Source organism: Haemaphysalis longicornis, unplaced genomic scaffold, assembly GCF_048455015.1.
Source record: "Haemaphysalis longicornis isolate Haplotype H1 unplaced genomic scaffold, Haemaphysalis longicornis Haplotype H1 scaffold_67, whole genome shotgun sequence".
In the NCBI taxonomy this organism is placed as follows: Eukaryota; Metazoa; Arthropoda; class Arachnida; order Ixodida; family Ixodidae; genus Haemaphysalis; species Haemaphysalis longicornis.
Window position 1 is genome coordinate 1,035,813 of NW_027526419.1, and position 25,614 is coordinate 1,061,426.

General features: G+C 45.1%; 2 protein-coding genes across 2 annotated transcripts; one reads left to right on the forward strand and one right to left on the reverse strand.

The window, feature by feature from the left end:
- Nucleotides 1-15,130: 15,130 nt before the first annotated feature.
- Nucleotides 15,131-21,788, reverse strand: LOC144144253 (anaphase-promoting complex subunit 11-like). Its single transcript, XM_077675621.1, has 3 exons — nt 21,653-21,788; nt 20,120-20,239; nt 15,131-15,456 (listed from the first exon to the last, which is right to left on the reverse strand). The coding sequence occupies exons 1-3, from the start codon at nt 21,669-21,671 to the stop codon at nt 15,341-15,343; spliced, it is 255 nt and encodes an 84-aa protein (XP_077531747.1). The 5' UTR covers nt 21,672-21,788; the 3' UTR covers nt 15,131-15,340.
- Nucleotides 21,789-21,985: 197 nt separating this feature from the next.
- On the forward strand, nt 21,986-25,244 carry LOC144144252 (heat shock protein HSP 90-alpha-like). Its single transcript, XM_077675620.1, has 3 exons — nt 21,986-22,133; nt 22,282-23,604; nt 24,210-25,244. Exons 2-3 carry the CDS (start codon nt 22,282-22,284, stop codon nt 25,083-25,085), a joined length of 2,199 nt encoding a protein of 732 aa, XP_077531746.1. The 5' UTR covers nt 21,986-22,133; the 3' UTR covers nt 25,086-25,244.
- The last annotated feature ends 370 nt before the right edge of the window (nt 25,245-25,614 follow it).

The following is a 25,614-nucleotide window of genomic DNA, read 5'->3' on the forward strand; positions in this document are numbered from 1 at the left end:
CACCGGGAATTTTTTTTGTTTTGTTTCTACGTTACGTTTTTTACATGTTTCAAGTTTTTCAACAGTCATTACAAGTGCGCAGCATATGCGTTGTGCCTTCATACGGTGCCCCCTGGGAAGGTACACCCGCAATTAAAGTTTCCCGTTGAAAAACTGCTCCAAAGTTGACACATTTTTGCCAATTCCCCTGCATGGTCTTCTCTTCTATTTTTCCTTTTTCTTTTTCTCTGTCCCAAGCCATTCACAAGTGGTAACACGCTTGCAGCAATGTAGGTAGGTTGAATAAAGGTCAAGCAAGTTGACCTTTATTTGAGCATGGTGGTCAAAGATCGATGCAGTAACACCAATGAGAAGGATGAAGTCATCCTCCCAGTACTTTGTATGGTCCTTTTGATGGTCCTTTGTATGGTCCTTTTGAGATAACTTGATTAAGATATTTTCCAGATGTGACTCTTCAAAAACTACCCCATAACATTGCAGATGTTTTTACTATTTCTGAGGACATTTTTGTTATTTTTGAGTGTATTTCAACATCCTGAGCACAAAATTTTCGTCTATGGGGTGTAAGTTTAGAGTTGTGCAACATGTTATGTCACTCCGTTACGGGCAATATTTTGAAATACTCGCTTTTGCCCCTTTGTGCTCTAGAAGGACCAGGGAGTGCAACTATATATACCACTGCAGTAATTTTAGCATGGTTTCTGCAAACGCTGTAAAATTCATAAATGTCAGGTCATCAATTCCCAAGAGAAAATATTTGAACTGGTTTTAGCTGGTCTCTGCTGGTCTCTGCTGGTTTCTGCTGGTCCCAGCTGGGCCGCTGCTGGTTTCTGCTGGTCCCAGCTGGGCTGCTGCTGGTCCCAGATTGGGTGCTGCTGGTCCCAGCTAGGCCACTGTTGGTCCCAACAGGGCTTCAGTTGGGACCAGCAAGGCTCCAGTTGGTCCCAACTGGGCTGCTATTGGGACCAGCAAGGCGTCAGTTGGGACCAGCTAGGCTGCTGTTGGGACCAACAAGGCTGCAGTTGGGACCATAATGGCTGCATTTGGGACCAACAGTTGCTCCCAGGACTTCTTTGTACCCAGACAGTCTCTGCTAAAGGACCTACTGGAATCAGCAAATCATTAGCCGAAGGTCGTCTAGGACGTCTACAGCTCAACTTTGTGCTCTTAAAACGAATAAATATAAGCCTGGTCCCGAAACAATTGGAGAGCTGCAGTGTATGTGCCCACTTCGGTCCTTGAGTCCTGGTTTTATAGCTATTTCTAGGCATAATATACTCGCCGAATATTCTATTTTCTAACCAAAGAGAAAGAGAAAGAAAAACGGACCCTCGCCCACCAACAATGCAAAAATCGGCCATGCCCCAACCCACACTTGTGCCCTTCATAAAGCAGCCAAGTCGGAGCGGACCTAAAAGCTGACAATTGTACAAGGAACCTGAATTTGCAGCTTCAAGGTATAAATGTGTTTTTGCCGCTGATTGTTCGTTAACGTACCGGCAACGTTTTTTTAACAAGCCGGCCGCGAAGCCAACTCGGCCAACTGAAGCCATGCCAAGCTAGTTGTTTCCTAGCCAACATGGCGACGATTACGAAGTGCGCTGTGTGATCGTGTGTTTGCGCGGGACGAATACGGCGCCAACTGAGCATCTTGTAGCGAAATTCGACATCAAAACAGTCGGCGTCATGTCATCGAGTGTTGCCGAAGACGTTTTTTTTTTGCCCACCGAACTTTTGTGAGCGTGAACACGGCCGCATGTCGCGGCGTCATGGTGTGGTACGTAGGACTCGCCGCTTCGTGTGTCTTTGTTAGAGGTCGTGTGTCCTATGTACTAAATTCCTGATGACGACGAAAAGACGCTACCTGCATCGCTTGCTGTGCAAAGGTGAATGCCGTTCTGATATAAATTCATAATGGGAATGCTGTTCAATATCGATTGTATAAGTTGTCCAGAGGAGTTCAAGACGCCAGGAAATTAATTCGCTGTAAAAACGACAAGGGAAGTGTGCATGGCAGTTGCAACATTTGCTGGTAAATAAAATGCATCATGTGTAATGTGTACATCATGCTGTTCTAGCTGGAGGCACATGCCACTGGCGATATATATTTTGCCCACCAAGTGACTAATTCTAACTGGCAGCAGCAAGCCTGTGGGTCCCAACGGGGACCAACAGCCTGCTGGGACCAACAGCTTGCTGGTCCCAACGGGGACCAACAGCTTGCTGGTCCCAATGGGGACCAACAGCCTGCTGGTCCCAGCTGCTTGCTGGTCCCAACTGGGACCAGCAGCCTGCTGGTCCCAGCTGGGAATTTGGCCATAAACCACCTCAACGGGGACCAGCAGAAACCAGCAGAATATTTTCTCTTGGGTTTACAATGTTTTTGTAAAACTAACTGTCTTGTGCCAGCAACAAGAAATTCTGTACTTTTGTGGTTTTATTGCACTGTTAACTCAGTTCATAAGCTTTCGAATGAAGCAAAAATGATGTAAATCGAACCAGTACATTCCAAGATATATTGTACCCAACAGCTGACCATGTGGTACAAAAATTGGTTCTGATAAAACAGGGCACGAAGTTTGCAAACATAGGCAAAAATGGTCATTTAGGTGACTTCAGGGTGACAGCTTTGTGAATAGTTATGATACAGCTATGATATTTTGCAGGTACGTTCTTTGACATGTGTAGGCGGCAAATAAAATTAATACAGAAAATTGATTTTTTGGCAAATTTTCGGTCCTCAAGACCAGTGTCCCCCCTTAACAAAAGATTCTTCCATCTGCACCTTCCGTTCAATTGTTCCTCATCAGCTTCGTGAGGTTCAGTTTATTTATGTAAAATTTATTTCAGATACCCTCATGGCCCATTGGGCATTATTGAGGGGAGTGGTACAAAGCACTGCAAATACATCAATGAGTGCGGGTCCCAGGCCATGCAAGGATTTTGTACGTACAACAATTAAAGTTGCAAAGCCAGTATGTCTCTTGGTTATGCAATGTCCAATTCCAATCGACAGTTTTCTGTTCAAACGTTTTCAGCATATACAAAGCCGTCGGCAAGACGCTTTCTCTCATCTCCCCTAGTAGCACAAATTGTTGCCGCAACGTTTCTGCCGTGTTGCCAATGTTGTGCAACGTTAGGCAACGTTACACAACGTGGTGACAATGTTGCCAAATGTGGGCCAACGTTGGACACATTCAGCAACATTCACGCAACGTTTACAAACAACGTATAGGCAACGTTGCCCGTATGCACGTATTTTCACATTGCAGCAATGTTGCCAAATGTGGGCCAATGTTGGACACATTCAGCAACATTCACGCAACGTTTACAAACAACGTATGGGCAACGTTGCCCGTATGCACATTTTTTCACATTGCAGCAATGTTGCCAAATGTGGGCCAACGTTGGACACATTCAGCAACATTCACGCAACATTTACAAACAACGGATGGGCAACGTTGCCCGTATGCACATTTTTTCACGTTGCAGAAATGTTGACAAATGTGGGCCAATGTTGGACACATTCACGCAACGTTTACAAACAACGCATAGGCAACGTTTCCCACAGGCACGTTTTCTTGCGTTGCAGCAATGCTGCCAAATGTTGGCCAACGTTGGATACATTCATGCAACGTACGTTTCAACGTTGCCCTTTACACGCTTTTTTTTGCGTTGCAGCAATGTTGCCAAATGTTGGCAAATGTCATATTAGGCAGTTTTAGCATATCGTTACCGTGTTTGCGTTACCGTTTACCGTGTTTGCGGGAGTCGACTGCGCAGCGCGAGAGTTGCCGCGAACGGTAACTTACCGGCACAGGCTTCACCGTCACCAGCGGTTTTCGGTAACACGGTAAACGGTAACGCAAACACGGTAACGATATGCTAAAACTGCCTATTTATGATGTTAAACGATTGTATGGGGAGTTACATAAGCTGCCTAAAAATTCAAATGATCCCGTACAGCAGAGTTGAATGTTTGCGATGTAGTACATGTAACGTCGGGATACGTTAATTTCGGGAGTGTGGTTAAATGTGGTCCACAGTTTCTACAATGCCCACGAAAAACCCAGAAACAACATTGCTATGTGCATGTTTATCTAGGTTGCCGCAATATTGAGGAATGTTGAATGTATAGCAGCTTTCCATTTATTTATTATGTGAACACCAGTTACACCACACTAACCCATGTTTTGGAGGAATTACGTCGCCTATAAAAGTTCAAATGGTTATGCACAACGGACGCCTTAGTTCACTAGCTGTACCATCGCCTCCTGCACTTTGCTGTACTTTAGCTGCGTAGAATACGGCACTTACACACACACGCACGCACGACGCACGTACATAAATGAAATCCCCATCGTCAGCCTGTCCACTGCAGGACGAGGGCCTCTCCCAGTACGGGAAGTTTTCGGCGAATGCTACACCAAATGGGCAAATCTTGTTCTCGTGAATGAATGCCGTTTTCTTAGGCATCGCCTATCTGGTTTAACCTCTCTGATATCCGCTGGTGATATACCACAGGAGCACGGTGTGCACAGGAGTCAGGACCAGGTAGCACCCCCAGAACGGGGAATATAACGGAACAAAGGGCGGTACCTTACTTGATTTGAAGTTATTCAGAGGCAGACAGCAGGGCACCCTACACCGATGTGTGATCATTTAGAGACACGGCTCTCGAAAAACTGCAGAAATGCATGTGGAGGAGTGGTTGAGGGTGTAGATCCCCCCCATGAAATGTAAAAGGAACCGCGAGCGTTTGAACGTTTCTCAAAACGAAAGAAACGCGTGGTGCCGGTTCGATGGATGGCGCAACCAATCTCGGCGGCAGATCCGTTTATTTTATTCTCTCATTTGTTGGATGATCACACAATATTACTACATGTAGAGTGGATACAGCCTAGAATAAAATAATACCGTCTTTCCGCGCATCATGCGTTTCATTAAAGCCAGGTGCTGCGCCGTTCTAAGACGGTCATTTTTTCAAGATGGCCGCCCGCTGTCCCATAAATGAAATTCGTTGTTACTTCATTTTTTTAGTAAGCGGGTAAATCCCATCGCCGTTCTTGGTGTTAATCAAAATAAACCACAAATATGGGACCTTCGATTGAATATTGAGCGCGAACAAAAGATTGTTTTGTTCAGGAAAACTTGCAAAAACGCTCATTTATTGCTGTATCATTCTGTATAATTAAAATACACAAACAGGCTTCGTTTATGTTGGAGAACAGAATTTTAACAGGTTAGGCAGGCAGATTCCTGATCATAGCCAATACTTTTTCTAGCCTCACTAAGTTATTGGTCTCGTGCATGAGCTCGCGTCATCCGCAATTATCGTGTATGGCCGCGACATTGCTTTGTGTCGAGCGCATGGGCCCGCTACGATTTCGTCCACGTGGAAGAAATCGAACCTCTGTTAGTCATGCAGGCGTAATTATTATAACCATAATTACGTCCTACAGATATAAATGTCCGTATTCTACCTGTTTCCTCTTAGTTTTACGAAATAGCAAGCTCAGTTTAAGCCAGTCTTTGCAGCGCGTTATTTGTTTTCAGCAATAAACAATAACGAGAAGTTTGCATTCCCCCTCGCCTCCTACTTGTTGCTTACCCCTACTCCATTTATATGTCCAATTTGTACTTCAGCCTTCGTAATATCGCTCAAAAACAGTCACTTTCAAAAGCAATAATGAATTCTCTACCCGTCGTGCGGTAGTCGCACTTTTAATTCTTATGAGTTGCTGAACAAATGTGTACTTTTTTACGGTGAGGTGCCCACAATAATTTGAAGATATGACTCAACAACGAGGCACCTTATTTCTATGCCCGTTTTTTTTTTTGTCATTCACTTTTTCTAAATGTATATACGCGTACGACGTATACGCGCAAAAATTTCTTGGCAGCGTGCATCTGACACATGAATTTTTTTATGACGGATTGGACTTACAATAACTGTAAGTGGTCGCTTTTGTTAGCTATGGACGTGTTTCCGTGAAGTCCAGTCCCCGTGAAATTTATGAACGCCCACCTAAAGCGTCGCTGTGCCACACCTAGATGAAAGCCAGTCAAGTTATGTAGGTGCGACAGTCACGCTCTGCAAAATCACTACCTCCAGTGTAAAACAACTTAGATCCGTGTAAATGTCACCCAAATAATACCATTTCACTGATGTACGACACCAAATTTGCCATTCTGCGAATGCGCTCTTCGAACATCCGCGCGGTATACAGGGCTAACGGTTCGCACCAGCCCCTGCAGGCCGTGTCGCTCATGCAATTGGTATACCGATTGTCTCAGTGTGATTTAGTTATTTTAGGAACCCACCACAGTGGCTGTTGTTCTGCTGAGCCCAAGGATTGAGCCCAATGACGCGGGTTCGATTCCAGGTCGCGGCAGCCGCTTTTCTTGCGGGTGTGGAGGCGAGAAGCGAAAATGCCTGTGTTCGAGATTTCGGCGCACGCTAATTAGATCCACAGGTGGTCAAAATTAATCCGGAGCCCTCTACTACGGCACGCCTCATCGCCTGTGTAGCGTCGGCGCGTGAAACCTGATAATTAGTCAAATCAGATACTTTAGGGCGATTTTAACACATCATTAAACTTAAAGAGCAAAACACAGCTGCTGCGCATCGATAAAGCCGCGCGCAGCTTTCACCCTCGACTGCGTTGTCACGCATGGCCAGCTATCAGGCTGTTTTTGTGAGTATTTTACAAATGCCAGTCGGGTGCGTTTTTGTCTACGTGCATGCCGCATATATCCAGGAAACTGACCGAATACAGCGCCTGCTAATTAACCCAACGCGCGCATGAAACGGACGGCGCAGCATTCCGACGTCAGTACATACGAATGAGAACTTGGGTTTCATTGCCGTGTGTTATTTCGCACTAATTATTTGCTGAATAAACTGGAATTACTACAAGAAAATAACTTTTTATGCCGTCATCAAATAGTATCGAGTTTACTCTGCTCCGACTTAGCTTCCTCTACACTCACTTCACCATGTACATCCCAAATTTTACGCGGCCTCTTTACAACGCACGTTCTTTTGGGGAACCTGCACCATATGGAAAGACAAACTGACCGGGTATACTCCGTGTTTTTCATTCGACGTGTTGACCGTATCTTTAATTGAAGTCCGCGCAGATGCACCTTAATACAGCTTTTTTTCATACCTGCCAGAAAACAGCACCCACAAATGTCTTCCCAACTTTCCTTTCCTATTGTTGAAACATTGCACGCCTTTCTTAGGTAGTAGATTACAGCTGTATTATAAAAAGGTAATCGTGAATCGACAAGGGAAACTTCCAGTTCCATTTTGCTAAGTTTTCACAAGCATCTCGCACTGTTAACTTTCTGTCTTAAAGGAGTACTGAGACCAAATTTTTACTTCATGTTTTTATTGGTTAGGTGTAATAGGTGTAATATTTGGTATACGTTGCCGTGAAGGGGTATTCTAGCGATTGCGCAATTGAAATGGCGACCTTCGGAAGCGTATTTAGGGCCCCTTTAAATCATGCATGGCCGGGTTATTTTTATGTTGCCGCCTGTATATCCTTAGACAAAAATAATCTAGATAGAAGGCTCAAACATTTCCTTGTTGCTGGATTCTCATAACTGCTTGAAAAATTTAATGTACAGGAAAAATTTTATATGTAAGCTATATAAACTTCTGTGCAACTATGACGTGGGAGTGCGAGCCCTACATGTCGCCAGCTAATTGCAATCGTATGTGTTTTCCCTTCATGTTGCCGCAGTAATTACAGTTGATTAATGAAATGGATTCAAACCCAAAGTTCATGTTCTTTAAATTGCCCCCCTTCATGTGAAATTTAGTCATTTTTATAGCCCCTCTGATCAGCGAACGTTCCAACTAGTCCACACCTTGTACCCTTGTTTGAAATAAAAAAACATAAAGTGGGCTGTTTTATATTTCAACTTCCCCATAGACATTTCCCCTACGTCGAGCGCCAAAGTCAGAGCACCATCATATTGTAACATATATGAAACAATAAAACAAAACAAAGACCTAACCCTGGTGAACCTTCCAAGTAACCTGAAAACTAACTTCCCCATTTTCGCTTTTGTTCCCTTTTATTAGCATTGTACATATATCTTCAGATTTTCCCTGGTGTAATTTTTATTCGTAAGAGGCTCCAATACATCGAACACTTGTCGCGTTCTGCTTGGCGCGAAACGAAATACAGAGCGCCAGGCGTTCTCAGAAACGGGGCGGGGTGCAGGGAGGCACGCCGTCTCACGCGTTCCTTTCTTCCTACATGCCTTATTTTTTTTTTTGTTTTCGTCGTCGCCCCGTCCCTTCTAGAGAGAGTCGCAAAGGAAGTTTTAGCAGCCGAGCGCGAAGTGGGGGATGGCCGTAAAAAAAAAAAAAAAAAACACCGAAAAGAAAAGGCTTTTTTTCGTCCTTGGCCAGCGTACTACCCTCCTCTCACACGCGCACACGTGCGCGCACCTCGTAGAGCGGTCCCCTCCTGCTCCTCTGCGCTTGGCAGCCGCGTTGGGTTGGGGAGAGCGAACGAAAAGCGCGCGCTTTTGCAGAAACGAGCGCGCTTTTGCAAAAACGAGCAGCCCTCCTGACAATCAAGCGGAATGGAGAAGGCAGAAGGCACCAATACGAAATTTTGTTGTGTGGCCGCATGTTACGGCGAATATTTGTGGGCTGGAAATTAAGTTCATAGCAACAGACCAGTGAAGGTAAGCGCTTGTTTTTTTTGAGCTCGCCTCGTTCTTTCGAACGCAGTTTACATCGTAAAAGAGCGGGAACAAGACTGCCCTCCCGTTTCTAGCTTCTAAGCATATCCTTCTTGCTTTTGTGAATGCGTACGTTTGTAAACGGTGGAACATGTATTCTGCGCTTAAATTGTATGGAAAGAATTTAATGCGAAATGAGGTGGGCGCTCAGTAGATTTTTTGTTGTGATGCTGAAATCGAGTGTAGGTTCTGCAAGAACCTTGATACGTACGATTGGCTTTTAATTTACTTCTCGCCACAGCTGCTAACGCACGCGAAAAATAAAACTAATAAGTTTAACTTCGTTGTCATGTTTAATTTCACGCGAGTTTCAGCGGAATGCTGTTCCAGAACACTATTTAGCGTTGCAGTTAAGCCATGTTATCAGCTGCTTATGCTAACCATCTTACGATGTAAAACAACGCCTCAACGTCTTTGTAGTATTCACAAACTTTCCATGTGAAAAGCTGGTGTTCGTCGGATGCTGATAATTTTAAAGAAAATGGCATACGAAAAAAAAAAACAGCTCATTGCCAGTAGCACATTTTTCGAGAGCAAACGGTAAATTTAAATTAGGCAACCAAGGAAATACATGGTTGTAATTTGTGTAATGTGATCCATTCTTGACAATAGCATGTTTTCTAATTTTTGTTCGTTGTGTTTTATGTCTATGGGCACTGAGGCAATTATCGTCTTCTTTCAATTAATATTGCCGACGTGCCACGTCGTCATCAGTTGGTCGGCTTCTCTTCTTAATTGAAAATTCTCTTGCACGCTGTCTGAAGACTTTTCACTTAATTACTCAATGGCCTGTAAAGAAAGCTGTGAGGTATTTTCTACAATTAAGTACTTTTGTCCTTTTCTGTTTTCCAGGAATGCTTGAGAAACCCACTCATGCGATGTGCGTGTCATAAATTTAGTTGACACAGGCATTAGAAAAAGTTAAACAAGCAAGACAAAGTGGAAAGTGGAGAGGCCTGTTTTGCTATATTCCTTCCTAAAGGTAAGATTTTCCCCATTAGCTAAAATTTGCTTCACTTCAGTTTTCTGCACCACTTCTGTTTTGTTTTCAGAAATGTCTTCAGATTTACCAGCACCACAAAACTGACACACGAATAAGCTCATCTGGCAGCAAACGTCATCCAAAGTGCAGGTGAGTTTTTGAGCACACTATGTGTTACAGCAGTGCCCTAGCTTTTGTTTGTTTTCCAGGAATGGTTGTAAAATCTCATCTGAACTGCCAGTACAAGAAAATCGATGCGGCCATATTGTATACCAAAATTCCTCGTGTTCTGAGAGGTGAGATATTGTCTATGCTGCAACAACTTCGTAAATTCTAAACTACAGCTTTCGTTCATTTCGCAGAATTGTCGCAGTAACAACCCTATACTGGGTTCATGGCCGTCAAGTATGTCATCAAATTGACTTGTCAAGACAAACAAGCAAGCCCAGGAGGAGGAAAACGAAGACGTCGTCTGAAACAGCGTACTTGCGAAATTCAAGGCTTTAACAGCATACGTATTCGGCTCGATTGTTCATAGTAAAATAAAACGCACATGTCCTTTCATCTTAAAGAGTGTCAATGTTGTTATTTACGCTAGCTGCATGTTCCTTGCTTTAAAATTTCGCTATTTCTTAGTTCGTTATTTTGCCGGACTGCCTTAATTGTGTGTGTTGATCAGTGTAGGGATCAAATGTATGAATATACAGGTCTAAAATACCGGTTTATACCTTTCAGGAGTTTATGCAGACGAGGTTTGAACTGCTCGCTTATCATGCCGTCAACAATCGCCTCTCTAGGAAAAAGTTAAATTATATTATTTTCATCTAGTTATTGTTGCATGTATATCTGTAACTGTAAGTTACCTGTACATTGCTGCAATATTATTGCTTCGTAAGAGAAACATCGCTTGAACGTCATATCAACAGTGCGCGGATGTGGCCCTGGTGGTGAAGAAACGTATCTATAAAGTCGCGGTAACGTTGTAGGAAGCATCGCTTGGACATTAAAGCGACGTTTTCTAAATGTTACCCGCACGTTTGAAATATGTAGTTGGAAAGTTACTGCAAAATTGCAGCAATGTTATTGCAACTTCATAAAAACATTGCTTGAACGTTGAAGCAACGTTCCTTGTATGCTAACTGCATGTTAAAAGCGTAGATCTAAAGTGGCTGCAAGATTGTAGCGATGTTATCACAACGTATGAATGGTACAGTGACATGCTTAAATGTGGTATGCACGTTGCAAAAATGTAGGTGAAAAGTTGCTGCAACGTCATCAAAAAACGTCTCATAAACGTTGTTCAAATGTGTCCCGCACGTGGTTGGAAGGTTGCTCCAATAGTGGAGCAACGTTGGCGAACGTCAGAAAAACGTTATCCAAACATTAGACCGACACCCTTCAAACGTTGCACCCATGTTGGAGCAATGCTAATATCATGTTGACGCAATGTTTCTGGGTAACATTGCACGAACGTTAAAAAAAGCGGACATTAGCCACGTTTTGGCAACGTTAAGGGGAAACGTTGCAAAAATGTTCAGGCAACATTCTGTGCTACCAGGGTCATGATTATACCACACCTCACTTGATCATTATAATGGAAGCCAAGATTTTGTGAACCTATGAAATGAAGAAGGGTAACATTTTTCAATGAATAATTCCTTCTTTACTTCTTTATTTACATAAATCCAGTCTGACTTCATCCTGTCAATTCCCTTTATGCGATAAACCAGATACAACTGAATGCTCTTTTCATTTTAATTGCCCCAGCTTCTCCCCAACATGAAGCACTGGGAAATACTGGGATACATTGGAAAGGAGGCGGTGGCTACCATACCACCACCATATTTCAAGGTTGGAGGGTATCCTGACCAGGTAGCTTCCAAAACCTCTTCACCGTTTTCATGTAGTACACCTTAAAGAGCCACATCCTGGGAGAAGGCGTCGACAAAACCACGAACAAGGTTGGGGAGTTTCTCATTTTTGCTCCGAAAAGCACTATGGCAAGGTTAAAACTACGTCCCATGCCTACACTTGCCCTTCGCAAGTTTTGCCTTGTAAACGTGCTAATGCATCTTGTTGTTCTGCTGTGGCTACCTCATTGATTTTCATTTCTTCCTTTCTTTTGTCCTCAGTTTTGACACTTTGAAGTTGCACTAAAATCGGTGAAGGATAGATTAGAATAAAATGGACACTGTATAACCCATACCTTAATCCATTTGTGTTTTTATTGTGCTTTATTACGAAAGTCTGGTTGAAATGAGTGGAAAATCGTTTGACGTAACTTCCCAAACTTTGTCGTTTGGGAGTGTGTAGTATATTCAAAGTACCTGAACTTACTCCCATAGTTGTCTTGTTGGTAGGTCTAACTGTAAAAGAGAAACTAGGTCTAACTGCAAAAGACAAACTCAGCCACAAGACGACGTCCACCTTTACTCAGTTAACTGCTATTATGGCGGCACTCCTTTACATCGCCAACAGTCCCACTCAGCAATGGATAATCTTTGTCAACTCTGTTTTTATTGAAGCACTGATGAAGCCATCCCACCGCTGGAGCCAACTTGAGCGTGAGTTAAACGCATTGCACATAATTGGACTACGAGACGGGCACCAAATCTCGCATCAGTGGCTGCCAGGTCATTCCGGCATCCAAGGGAACGTCGTCTCTGATGCAGCAGCGAAAGAGGCGCACAATCTGCTTGTATTCCAGACAAGACGGAACTACAGCCGTGAATGCAATGGGATGGAAACGGCAGCCGTCAGCTTGGCAGGACCCTCTTGGGATCTGCATGCGATTGACCCTCAGTGCAATTTAGTTTCCGTGAGGCCTATTAAAACTAACTGAGGGTGTCCATCACTGACTACGCTTAAACACTGCCTTCCCTCGCAGTTTTCTGTTTCAGATAGGGTGGGCGGACTCATCATTATCATGACATCATCATGACATTCAGCATGTCATGTCCTACTGCTCACAGCATGTAACTCAACGCTAAACAGCAAAAATAACTATTGTGCGACTGCTACGTGGAAACTCTTTAGAATTGCATCCCTTTCATGGTTCATGGCAGAATCACGCCGATGCAGCGCTAGGGAAAAAGGCTCTTTCAACTTTTTTGTCTGACTCAGGAGTAATCGAGGTTCTGTAACCTTGGGATCCTCATATTTTTTTTTCCCTATGCTCTAAATTTTTCTACGCTCCTAACAGATTTTACTTTCTTCTGCCCCATACTTATTGTTACCATGCACTTTTTCCCCAATCTTTTCTTTTTTCACTCCTCACTATGTTCACCCACATCTGAAGTAGCAAGCCCTGCCGTTTGAAGGTCTCACCCCTTCACTATTCATCATTAAACCTCTCTCTCTCTATATATATATATATATATACATATACACATATATATATATATATACATATATCTTCAGTTGCCTTGTATTGGCCCCATACTAAAGCAGGAGGTTTCATGTAACGTGACGTACATCACGATTCAGAGGTGGACTTTAACTTCAGCTAATGACTTCAAAGCCTTCATTAGTGAGACAAACAAAGGGAAAGAGTGATTTCATTGGCAATATACAATTTTTTTCTCGTGCAATTTTATTTTCAACGCGTATTTTGAACAGTTTTTGCTGTGTCCACAGTATGGAAACAGACAACAGGACAGAGCAATACAATCGATGTGCTCGTGGGTCGGCCCAATAACAGCTCAGTGTGCAACAGTATTTCAGATCAACACGGTTGCTGCTTGCAATGCCGGGTGTTGATTCCAAGTTGACGGAAACCACTTCCACTGACGTGACAAGAAACACAATTAGGTGTTTGTTTAGGCTCAACGCCAAACGGGGTCTTTCACTCGTTTCAAGGAAGACACATTTTCCTAAAAGACTAGCAACTGTCGATGACACAGGTCAGTCTCGCATTTAAACTAGCAGTCAGACCTGCTTCCACTTTAAAAAAAAGAAAGAGACCAATGTGGGATCTTCGACCCACCGCTGTGGCTCAGTGGCTAAGGCGTTGCGCTGCTGAGCACGAGGTCGCGGGTTTGATTCCCAGCGGCGGCTTTTCTGATGGAGACGAAAAGCAAAAACGCCCGTGTGTACGAGATTTCGGCGCATGTTAAAGATCCCCAGGTGGTCAAAATTAATCCGGAGCCCTCCACTACGGCGCGCCTCATCGCCTGCGTTGCGTCGGGGCGTTAAACCCTGCAATCAATGTGGGATCTGGTTCCCAATACCTGAGTCATTGCATTTGTGCGTATTATAGGAGACAGATAAGCCTCAGGGCACTCTAAAATAATCCAAAATTGAACTCTGTATAGAGAGCACGTCGACAGTGAGTGCAAAGGCAAAATGCAAAAGAAAAAAAGTTGATCACATTTATGAGATTTCAGCTTGCATAGAAGGGCCCCAGCAGGCCTAAAAGAAATCCGTAGCCTTCCACTACAGCGCACTTTAGCAAATGACTCCTAATTCAAACAGCCATTCCTACCCCTAAGTAACGAAGTTATGAAGAAACACTGCTTATTTCAATGGAGGTCAGACAGCCTTTGGTTTGAAGCTATATAAGCTCGGATACAAAACTTCAGGGCTCTCTGTTTCCGCATAGTTTCGGTTAAACAACAGTTACAGCCATTTTCTGTAACGATACTCCATCCGTAAATGGCCTTGCATTGACAGCAGACTGTTTCTGTAACGTTTACAACTGCACTGCGAACTGACCAATCGTGACAAGTAAATGAAACTTGGCATAACGGTACAGTTGTCTCAGCGGCTAATTGGTATAGGATTTGTTTCGAGATGCTTTCGATAACACTGAGTTAAAGACGTTTTCTGTCAGCACACTCCCTCCATAGATGGCCATTCTTCACTGTGCAATGTGGGAAAGCCGGCTCACAAAGACCAAGCTCGCATCAATATCCTTAAAGTTCACTTCACCTATGAACACAAGTGTGTTGCTATGAAGACATTCTTCCAGGGGCAATATAAGTAATCTTGTATCAAAATATGAAGGTCCCAGGACCTTTTTTATTTTTTTCTTTGTGGATTTTTTTCCATGTTGTAACTGGTTTTTGGGCAACAGAGAAACCTGCACTAGAGAGAGCGTGACATGATGCCACCAGAGACCGTGACCAGGAACCGTCCTAGAACAGCTAACCGGCATTTTTCATTACTAGTTTGAAATGAAAATAAGAGAAGGTAGGTGACCGAAAGAGAGATGGGAGAGATGGTAGTTGAACACTTTACCATCTTTTCAACCGATAACCCGTCGACCTCTTAGTGTTCCATCTTGTCCTGTCCACTATCCCTATTATAACTCACCAACTTTCCGTTGCAGGAAAGTCCACCATGTTGCCCCCAGCACCCTTTTTTTAATAATTCACAAAGAAAAAAAGACTTGCAGTAGTGGGAATAAATCAGTGTCTTATTACCAAATCCAGTACAACGCACTTTCTTTCAAACTGGTCCATATCCCGTGTCACACACAAAGTGGTTTCTGAGATCCGCTGCCTGACACACAGCTACTGGAGTGCGGAAAGTCCAGGATAGACACACAGGTCCGTAGCCGCATCCACATCCAAATCCATGTCTGCACGGTCACTCCTTGAACTTCCACTCCTGCCGGCACATGGGGCACAGCTGCTGCACCTGCTGCGAGTTGAGCCACTTCATGATGCAGTGGATGTGGAAACAGTGCGAACACTGGCCCCACACTGAAAACACAACGAGAGAGGGGAGGGGTGAGAGATTAACGGAATCGCAAAGATAAAGCACAAGTTCGGTTTATTCAAAAGATTTCTTGGCCCTGATAACAATGATATCAATTTGGCCGCAAACTTCAAACAAACAAACAAAAAAATAATTAAAGCCGTTCCACTCAATGTGAAAGCTGTCGGAAGTGCAGAGCAGTGATTCACCATAATGGGCTGTAGCGCCGTTATCCGCCCACTGCTACCACCCGATGCAATTCAAATTTCCCGCCTTCGCAGTGCTCGCGCGCCCACTGCCTGAAACTGCGCCAGCGGGAGTTCTGTTCTTTTTGTGCTTGTTTTTTCCTCCAGCCCGTTCCGGCGTTGCACTGCCATGTTTTTTTCATATCGTAAAAACCAACCCAACCAGCGTTCCTAACTAAATGAACGTGGGCACTTCCGGTTAGTTACGTATATTTTGCCTCAAATGTACCTGCAGTTTTCTTTGTGCTAAACAACGAGGAGGTGTATGACAAGCGCCAGCGGTTCACGAGTTTCGAACGCTTATGACTATATAAACCGCTTGGCTTTCGAAGCCTCTGGGTTACGCCGTGACGACAGCCGCTACGACGGAACGCCGTGTAGCTCTACTTGGGTCCAGTGAGCAAGTTACGACGACAAGGCCTTAAGTGCTGTGCACTTAATAACTGAGATATTGAGGAAAACACATAAAGCAGTAAAAATTCCCAGCCACTTTTCGGTGAGTTCTCAACATCACAGGCGTATGGGTCGTGTGAGTGGCGGCTGCCGACCAAGGTCACTGCTGAGAAACATGCCTGGCCGATTGTTGCAGTGCATCCAACCCCATTTCATTGTATCATCATCATCATCATCATCATCATCATCACCAGCCTGTCTACGCCCACTGCAGGGCAAAGGCCTCTCCCATTATTCTCCAATTACCTCGGTCCTGTGCCAACTGTGACCAATTTATCCCCGCAAACTTCTTGATCTCATCTGCCCATCTAACTTTCTGCCGCCCCCTGCAGCGCTTGCCTTCATTGTATCACTCTAATTCTAACAAGCAGTTAACAGTGATGGCTATGTTATTAGACTTCCCCCTATTATGCAGCAGCTGACGTCGGGCACAGAGAAATTTGAAGCGTTTTAATGTTTACTATCTTTTCTTGGTTAAAAAATATCTTTTTCAGCTGGAATTCAGGTGTGTGGCTAGCTCTTTCAAACGAAACAAAATTGTATCTCATCCTCATGCCCCCTTAATAGGTCAGTGAAGGTCAAAAGTGGTCACAAGATGTTTTAAACTGTGTGCAACTTCAACAGGTCCAGACCAGGCCCAAGGCTGAAAAGAAAGGGATACATTCAAGTCACAACAGCTTTCGAACGGAAGGAAGAAAAATGTCCGCGATGGCGATAAAGTGCTGATTTCGTGTACTATCCACTTGTGAAGTATTTCAGCTTAATTCTTCACCACTCTGTCCGAAAACACCAATCGTGCACCTCGAATTGGTGTGGAACGGTGAACATTGGGTTGAATGCTGTGATTTTTTATAATGACCTCACTTAGCCTTAACTCTTTTTCCATAGGGCAACCTCTCTCATGGGACGCGGGGAAAAAAAAAGAAGCCTCCTTTCCCCATTTTGCATTCCAAACAGACTTTCACGTAATGACAGAAATTTTAAAAAATTACCATCTCTTCTAAAAGAAAGTTGTGAGGAGTGCGAAAGCTAAAATTGCATCCCACCTTCACTGAAAGCACATCCAATCAGTCATCAAACTTTCAAAGACCCAACTCGCAAACGAAAAACAAACCCATGCGACAATTTTCAGTGCACTAAGTAAACGCATCCACGAATGATCTAAATGTATACCGATACGTGGTTTATGAAATAAAGATATATACTATCGTACTCCACCTTCATGATCGATGCGTGTATTGTCTAATCTGGTACTGTTCCTTTTTCTCGGTTTTCAAGTAACCTTTTTGACGCAATGGAAGCCCAGCTTCTTGCGCGTGCCGTGTGTCCAGAGCTCTTATCAGAGCTTTTTCGATCTACCAACTGGTCTACGGGGAAATGCATCCATCAGTTTTTTGACAGGACGCCATCAGCCCCACTATGAAAGCTTTCACTTTATAATAGCATCAGTTATTGCGGACTGGCAATGCATTGAAGCAAAACTTGGCTTTTTCTGTTCCAAGAAATTTCATTGGTGTTAACTATTTTAGTACTGAGGCTTCAAGTCCACAATGTGTCAAGCCAACTAGGGCTAACCACCAAGTAAATACTAAACAAACGAAAAGAATGCTCAACTTATAAACATGGCACAAAAGTGAATGACGACAATCTGCAACAAATAATGTGCAGCCATTTTGTCGGAAGGAATAAAAATGAGAATATAAAAATTTGATTAATTCACCAGCATAATCAAGAAGGCCGTCTGAAGTTCAACAAAAACAGGTAATAGCTATCTAATTGCTCACTGCATTAGCATGGTCACCGCTGTGAACAGAGTAATCACAACTGCAAAGTTAGCCACCTAAGTTTTTACGAAGAATTGGTCCATAACCTCTGTACCACCCCTTAAAAACCAAGGATACCAAAAAGAAGCTTTTTCATAGCAGCTATATTCTATGCAGTGAACAAACATGACCCCCCATACTGCATTTCTACCACGTTGTTACAAGAAGGATACGATTTCCACACACTTACTACTTCGATAGGCTTTGGATTTGGTTACTTGCTCTCTAAAGAGTAGAATTTTTATCTCAAAATCATTAACCTTTTGGCTACAGGTTCTTTCAATGCATGCTCTCTAAACAGGATGGGAAACTTACTAAAGGTTTTGTGTTTTTGCGGCCAAATGTGAACAATTTTTTTCATTTTTCTCAACTTGTTTGGGATGAAAAGCTTCGTTACCAACATTCTTACCCGGCTGTAAATTGACCACACTGTCAACGCCAACACTGATCCCACTACATTTTTCAGCAATATAAACTACGCGAGTAGTAAAAGTGCAGCTTATCCCGCCAGACAGAGAGCTTAGATAATAACCTGCTATTGTTATTTGGGTCAAAGTGCAACTATTTGTGGAGCACAAATTCGGAGTGCACTATTGTCCAGATTACAAAAAAGGCTAAGAAAAAGAAGTCAGTTTTTATTGTTTGGCTTTTTTGTGTATGTTCCCGCAGGTCCACCATACAACAGGCACAGAAGAACTTTAGTAGGGGGAGTTTAGCTTTGTCTTGAGCTCAGCAGCTGCTACAAACTGTTTAAACGACACTTGAGAAACGAGATGCTGAATTTCACTAAGCCACAAACTACTAATTCAGCTGATACTCTCGACATACCTAAAAAATGCTACTTGCTATGCAGTTTTTCTTTTAATTTTTTTTTTTAAGAATCGTGAGGTACTGAGCTAGAGGGAGCACCTGGTCCAAATGAGGCACTTGTGTTTCCACTGCTGTTTATGGACAATGCTTACAATTGTTATGTTTTTAATTAGGACAATTAACGACGAGGAGATGAACAATATGCCAATAAACCACAATCTATTTGTTCGCTTAGAAACCTGTACTTCATTTCAATGTTTGTCTTCACGAAGCATCAGGGAGTGACCATCAACTGATTTCGGTTGAGTAGAATCGAATGAACAGACCAGTAATCCATTCGTTCAGTTAGAAAACTGCACTTCACTTCAATGTTGTTCCTATTACACACAAAAAAGCAAAAGGATATTCCAAGCACTACCCATCGGAGGGTCTAGCTTACATGAAGCTGTGATGTAAACTTCAATGTAAGCAGCTGTCATTGAAAGGTAAATTAATTGCTTTCCTTATCTAACGAGCTGTTACACCCAGACCAAACGAACAACAAGGGTTGCATTGATAGGCTGCGTTAGGTAAGATAAACCAGTTCACCCATTCAAGCGGCAGAAAAAAAAAGGAGAAGGGAGAGAAATCTAACCACTGACAATAACAACCGGACACCACACTATATACACTGCTTAACCAAATGATAATTGTATGGGCAGATTTTTTTTCTTTTTTTAATTGGCGGCTTTGCGATCGAAAGCACCACCAAAAGAGAGTTTGTGGGGACTGACTACGTATGAGTGACTACATACCGGTCTACACTGTTCTCAATAGAGAACTGCAAGAACTGCAAGTCTGTTAAATAATATTGGGCAGTTATGCGGTCTTTCAGGGAAGCTTATCAACAGAACCGCTTACAGGGCTTACAGCTACACCTCTTCGAATCGGAACACAGAGATAACTGGGACATGTTTTCTAGTGCAAAAAAGACGGGAACTTAGAGAAGAATACAGCATTAGAGAAGAATAGAGAATACGACTGGCATTATTAAAGAAGGAACTGAGTTATCTCAACAAGAAATGTGCAGAAACACGTTTTTTTTTTTTTTTTGGAGGAGGGCCCAGCGTTTTAATGGTTTAACGTTTTGTACTATCAGTTGATGTCTAGCATTTGTCCCGTCTTTTTTTTTCGCTAGAAAACCTGTCCCAGTTATCCCAGTACCAACTTGCCCAACTTTCCGCACCAATTAACGAAACACTGAGGCATGTCGTAGTGGAAAGACTTTTTTTGGATTTATAATGCACTTTGCATTAGAGTGCACAAGGTTGGAGGGACTGGGGTGTTTAAAATCGTACCCAAAGGGCACTCATCGCCAGGCATTTTGCAGTCGGGGCAGCATCCATCGAAAGGCACCCGGCAAATACCGCAGTTGTCGTCGTTAGCCACCCAGCGCCACGACGCAACGCTGGTCCAACCTGCAATACCAGTGAAATACCGGTCACTCAAGGCCCTATACCACTGCCCTGCTATGGTTACACCTAGCTTCTTGCCACAAAAAAATCATGTTTCTTTTATTTGAGATGATGTTTCACATTTTTTTAATGAAAACTATGAAGGTAAGTGAAAAGAGACAGCGCAGGTTGCAACCTTGGCACACACGTTAACAGCAATGCACTTGGCGTTTTTCTATTCCCTCCTATCTGTCGCAAATCAACCGCTATTTTAGTGCGACGTGTCTATTGTATCGCCGAACCGCGAAATCAACGGTGGGGGGTGGATAAAATAACGGAGGGCGCAGTTGGCACGTGGTCTGTCGGTTTTGCAGAGGCAAGCGCTCAGTTCTAACGGTACTGATATTTGCACTTGGCTGCATCGCTTGCACGTAGGCGATGCCCGCGGTGCGGGCGCGGCCGAGTCATTCCCGGACGCTGCATCGACGAGGTAGTACGTGATACGTTTGACCGCGCCGCACTGGACAATGAAAACTCTTCTCAATAACTTCTCTTCCTTACGATATTCTCTCCAGTGTCGAGTAGAATACAGGTGCAATCTTCTCCGCACTTTTATTCTCCTTTTCGTTCTCTGAGTCACTTACTACACCGGCGAGATTACCTCGCTGAGGGAAACACGAAGGTCGCTCTTTGCGGCAGCAGAAATTAAGCAACGTGTTCCGCCGTGCGTGTGATCTCACCGGTTCGGTGAACGAGGTTTTTAATAAACGCGCAGAAATGTCGACGCACAATGGACGATGCTGAATCGACCGCAACATGCGTCTCTCAGAAATACGGCGGAATTTGTCTTTGTCGCGTACTCGAATATAACGATTAGGTGAATTTTATTTTACGAGTTCGATCTCAGGCATGGAACGTAAGTGGAAAACAGCGGCGCGCCTTTTTTCTCCAAGCAAAAAAACGTGTAGTACGCAGTTAGACACGCCGGCGAGGTTGCGTTTAGATGCGAAGCCGCTCGCAACGTGATGTTTTACACCTTGATTAAATTACTAATACAACGGGGTGGAGAAAATAATGCCACAAAACCATTTCGCAAGGAATAAACCGCGGATGGGCGGCAAAGCATGCGTGTTCGGTTGGCGCCAAGACGCCAGCGAGAAAATCAAAGCAACTTCGCTGCGCTAAAAAAACATGCTGCACTACTATGATCGCAAAAAAAACGTCGGCATACTTTTACAAGCTCAACATGCGCATAAAACATTTTTCATTGCCTGCAACGACAGAAACGCCGGGCGGCACATGGCAATTCAACACGAAAATACCGCCCGATTTCAACCAGAAAGTAAAATTCGACGCCACATCAGGTGCTGGGGACGTTGCTCTACGCTTCGGGCACTATTTGCGATTAAAAAGTTAAAGATTTGAACACTGGCATACGTTTAATCGTCACTTTCATGCCGTTGCACCTAGACGCTTCCCGAACATACTAGAAAAAATAAACGGGAACAAAGGCTACGACGTCACCGCCGTCAAAGCGACTTCCGCCGGAAAAGGGACTACATTGGATCGAACCTTCCAGAAACTTCTAGAACATTCTGCCTTTTCACTCAAATATTACTGTTTCCGGTAAAGAGTTCTCAAAGTAGGTTTGCTTTCGTTTTTCTAATTAAGTTTTAAACACACAAAGTGCAATATTTATCCTTTTATGGCTTTATTTAAGTGCACTAAAGGTGGACTAAAGTAATTTTTAAATTTATCTCTTACGCTTCTGGTTTCTCGTACCGGAAGTGCGCAGTGACACGCTTAAGAACGGCGCCGAGAACATTCTGCGGCCTCTTTAAAAGTCAGCGATCACCTCGTGGGCCACTCATTGCTTCGCTCGTTGCCGTGGAAGCTACGGACTGAGTGACATTTCAAAGTAGGTGCCGCTCTTTTTGCGTTGCGCAGTTGGCTTAATCACGATTTGAGCTCGCTCTTATCGCCGGCATCTGACTCTCGTGACGTGCTTGATAGTTGTGACGGCATTTTCTGACCGAACCGCTCCTTTTTCTCGCTTTTTTTCGCAGATGCCCGAGGAAAACCGCATGGAGGAGTCCGGGGAGGTGGAGACCTTCGCCTTCCAGGCGGAGATCGCTCAGTTGATGAGCTTGATCATCAACACCTTCTACTCCAACAAAGAGATCTTCCTTCGGGAGCTGATCTCCAACTCGTCGGACGCCCTGGACAAAATCCGCTACGAGTCTCTCACCGAGCCCAGCAAGCTCGACGCTCAGAAGGAGCTCTTCATCAAGATCATCCCCAACCGCGACGACCGCACCCTGACGCTGATCGACACCGGAATCGGCATGACCAAGGCCGATCTGATCAACAACCTCGGTACCATCGCCAAGTCCGGCACCAAGGCGTTCATGGAGGCGCTGCAGGCCGGCGCGGACATCAGCATGATCGGTCAGTTCGGTGTGGGCTTCTACTCTGCCTACCTGGTCGCCGACAAGGTTACCGTCACCTCGAAGCACAACGATGACGAGCAGTACACGTGGGAGTCGTCGGCCGGCGGCTCGTTCACCATCCGCACCGACAACACCGAGCCGCTCGGACGCGGCACCAAGATCGTCCTCCACCTCAAGGAAGATCAGACGGAGTACCTGGAGGAGCGGCGCATCAAGGATGTCGTGAAGAAGCACTCTCAGTTCATCGGATACCCGATCAAGCTGCTCGTCCAGAAGGAACGCGAGAAGGAAGTCTCCGACGACGAAGAGGAGGAGGAGAAGGAGGCCGACAAGCCAGAGGCTGACGCCGAGAAGGCCGACGAGGAGGGCAAGCCCAAGATCGAGGACGTCGAGGATGACGACGAGTCGGCCGACAAGGACAAGAAAAAGAAGAAAAAGATCAAGGAGAAGTACTCTGAGGACGAGGAGCTGAACAAGACCAAGCCCATCTGGATGCGCAACCCGGACGACATCTCGCAGGAGGAGTACGGCGAGTTCTACAAGTCGCTCACCAACGACTGGGAGGACCACTTGGCCGTCAAGCACTTCTCCGTCGAAGGCCAGCTCGAATTCCGCGCTCTCCTCTTCGTTCCCAAGCGCGCTCCCTTCGACCTGTTCGAGAACCGCAAGCAGAAGAATAACATCAAGCTGTACGTCCGCCGCGTGTTCATCATGGACAACTGCGAGGACCTCATTCCCGAGTACCTCAACTTCATCAAGGGCGTCGTCGACTCTGAGGATCTCCCCCTGAACATCTCCCGTGAGATGCTCCAGCAGAACAAGATCCTGAAGGTGATCCGCAAGAACCTGGTCAAGAAGTGCCTCGAGCTCTTCGACAGCGTCGCCGAGGACCGCGACATGTACAAGAAGTTCTACGAGCAGTTCAGCAAGAACATCAAGGTAAGCGTTTTTGAATCTGACCCGCTCTTCGTATCGTAGTATAATCCCTTCCCGCACAAAACGCGCCGCGTACAAGCGCTGGCATTGGGCCTCCCTGTGGGGCTCCGGTGACGGTCGCGGTGATGTCTGCGGTGGTGCATTAACGGAAGGATATTAACCCCGGGGCGAAATCTCTGATCTCGTCAGGGCCTCTCTCTGTATGCCCAATTGGCGTGGTCAGTCGTACACGCCCTACATATTGTGTGCTACCTTCATTGTAAATTCGCGTTGTAATGCACGATATAAGAGTAATTTCTGCTTATATTTCTACTGAATTTCCTGTAGTACCATAGCTCACACTATATTTCTGGCTCTAAAGCCCGTTCTATAAACATTTCTGCATTACTCGCCCATGTAGTTGAACTTAAATTTGTGCCCTTGCATGCTCTTGGCATCAAATTGCGCTGTGTATGACAAATTGGGCGATGAACTAGGATAAAGCGTTTAGTCAGTCCCCATAGTCATGGTATACCCAGTGCAATTCAATATGGAGCAGTACCAACTAGCTCCATCCTATGTTCTTTTTTGGCATGTTAGCTCATGAATACCCATTGCTTTATTTGCAGCTGGGTATCCACGAAGACTCCCAGAACCGCAAGAAGCTCGCAGAGTTCCTCCGGTACTACACTTCTGCCTCCGGCGACGAGATGTGCTCGCTGAAGGACTACGCGTCTCGGATGAAGGAGAACCAGAAGCACATCTACTTCATCACCGGCGAGTCCAAGGACCAGGTCGCCAACTCCGCCTTCGTCGAGCGCGTCCGCGAGCGGGGCCTCGAGGTCATCTACATGATCGAGCCCATCGACGAGTACTGCGTCCAGCAGCTGAAGGAGTACGACGGCAAGACGCTCGTCTCCGTCACCAAGGAGGGGCTCGAGCTGCCCGAGGACGAGGCCGAGAAGAAGCGCCAGGAGGAGAACAAGGCCAAGTACGAGAACCTCTGCAAGGTCATGAAGGACATCCTCGACAAGAAGGTTGAGAAGGTCATCGTGTCCAACCGTCTGGTCAAGTCGCCCTGCTGCATCGTCACGTCGCAGTACGGCTGGACGGCCAACATGGAGCGTATCATGAAGGCGCAGGCGCTTCGGGACTCGAGCACGATGGGCTACATGGCGGCCAAGAAGCATCTCGAAGTGAACCCCGACCATCCAGTCATGGACACCCTGAGGCAGAAGGCGGACGCCGACCGCAACGACAAGGCGGTCAAGGACTTGGTCATGCTGCTGTTCGAGACTGCGCTGCTTTGCTCGGGCTTCGCGCTGGAGGACCCGCAGCTCCACGCCGACCGGATCTACCGCATGATCAAGCTGGGTCTCGGGATCGACGAGGACGAGGTTGCTGGGGCCGGCGACAACACGTCGGCTGCTGCCGCGGCGGCTGAGGAGATGCCGCCCCTGGAGGGTGACGACGAAGACGCGTCGAGGATGGAGGAGGTCGACTAAGCTGCTGCTGGTCAGCTAGTGTGGTCGTGTGAAAAAGTCACTTGTACATTTGCCCACCGTCACTGAACTTTCACGTCACCTGTGTTCCTAGTGTCGTTTTCATGCTTGTGTTTATATAAAGTACTGTTGTGTTAAAATAAATTTTCATTTGCTGAGTCAGCTGGTGTGCTTCCTGTGTGAAATGGGGCGATCGTTTGCTTGCATTGCACGCCGATTTGCGCAGTTAGTACAACGAATTCCCTGCGTCTGCAAGCTGTAGCGGGTGCTAAATTTATGCTGTAATAGGTTAGTTCGGGACGATACGGGAAATGTGCACGTACAATGCGCAAGTACAGCATTGCAAGCACGCGGCGCGCCCTGTTCCGAAGCTGACGTGGCTTCACTGCACAGCGCAGGAGTAGCGTTACAAAGCCTGCCTTAATGAGACTGTAGGGAAGAAATAACGGGAGCGTATATTGGCCTGGCAGTTCATACGGTGAATTAAGCGTACTAAGATAATCCAGTCGGAATGTCTACTCGTGAAAAGATT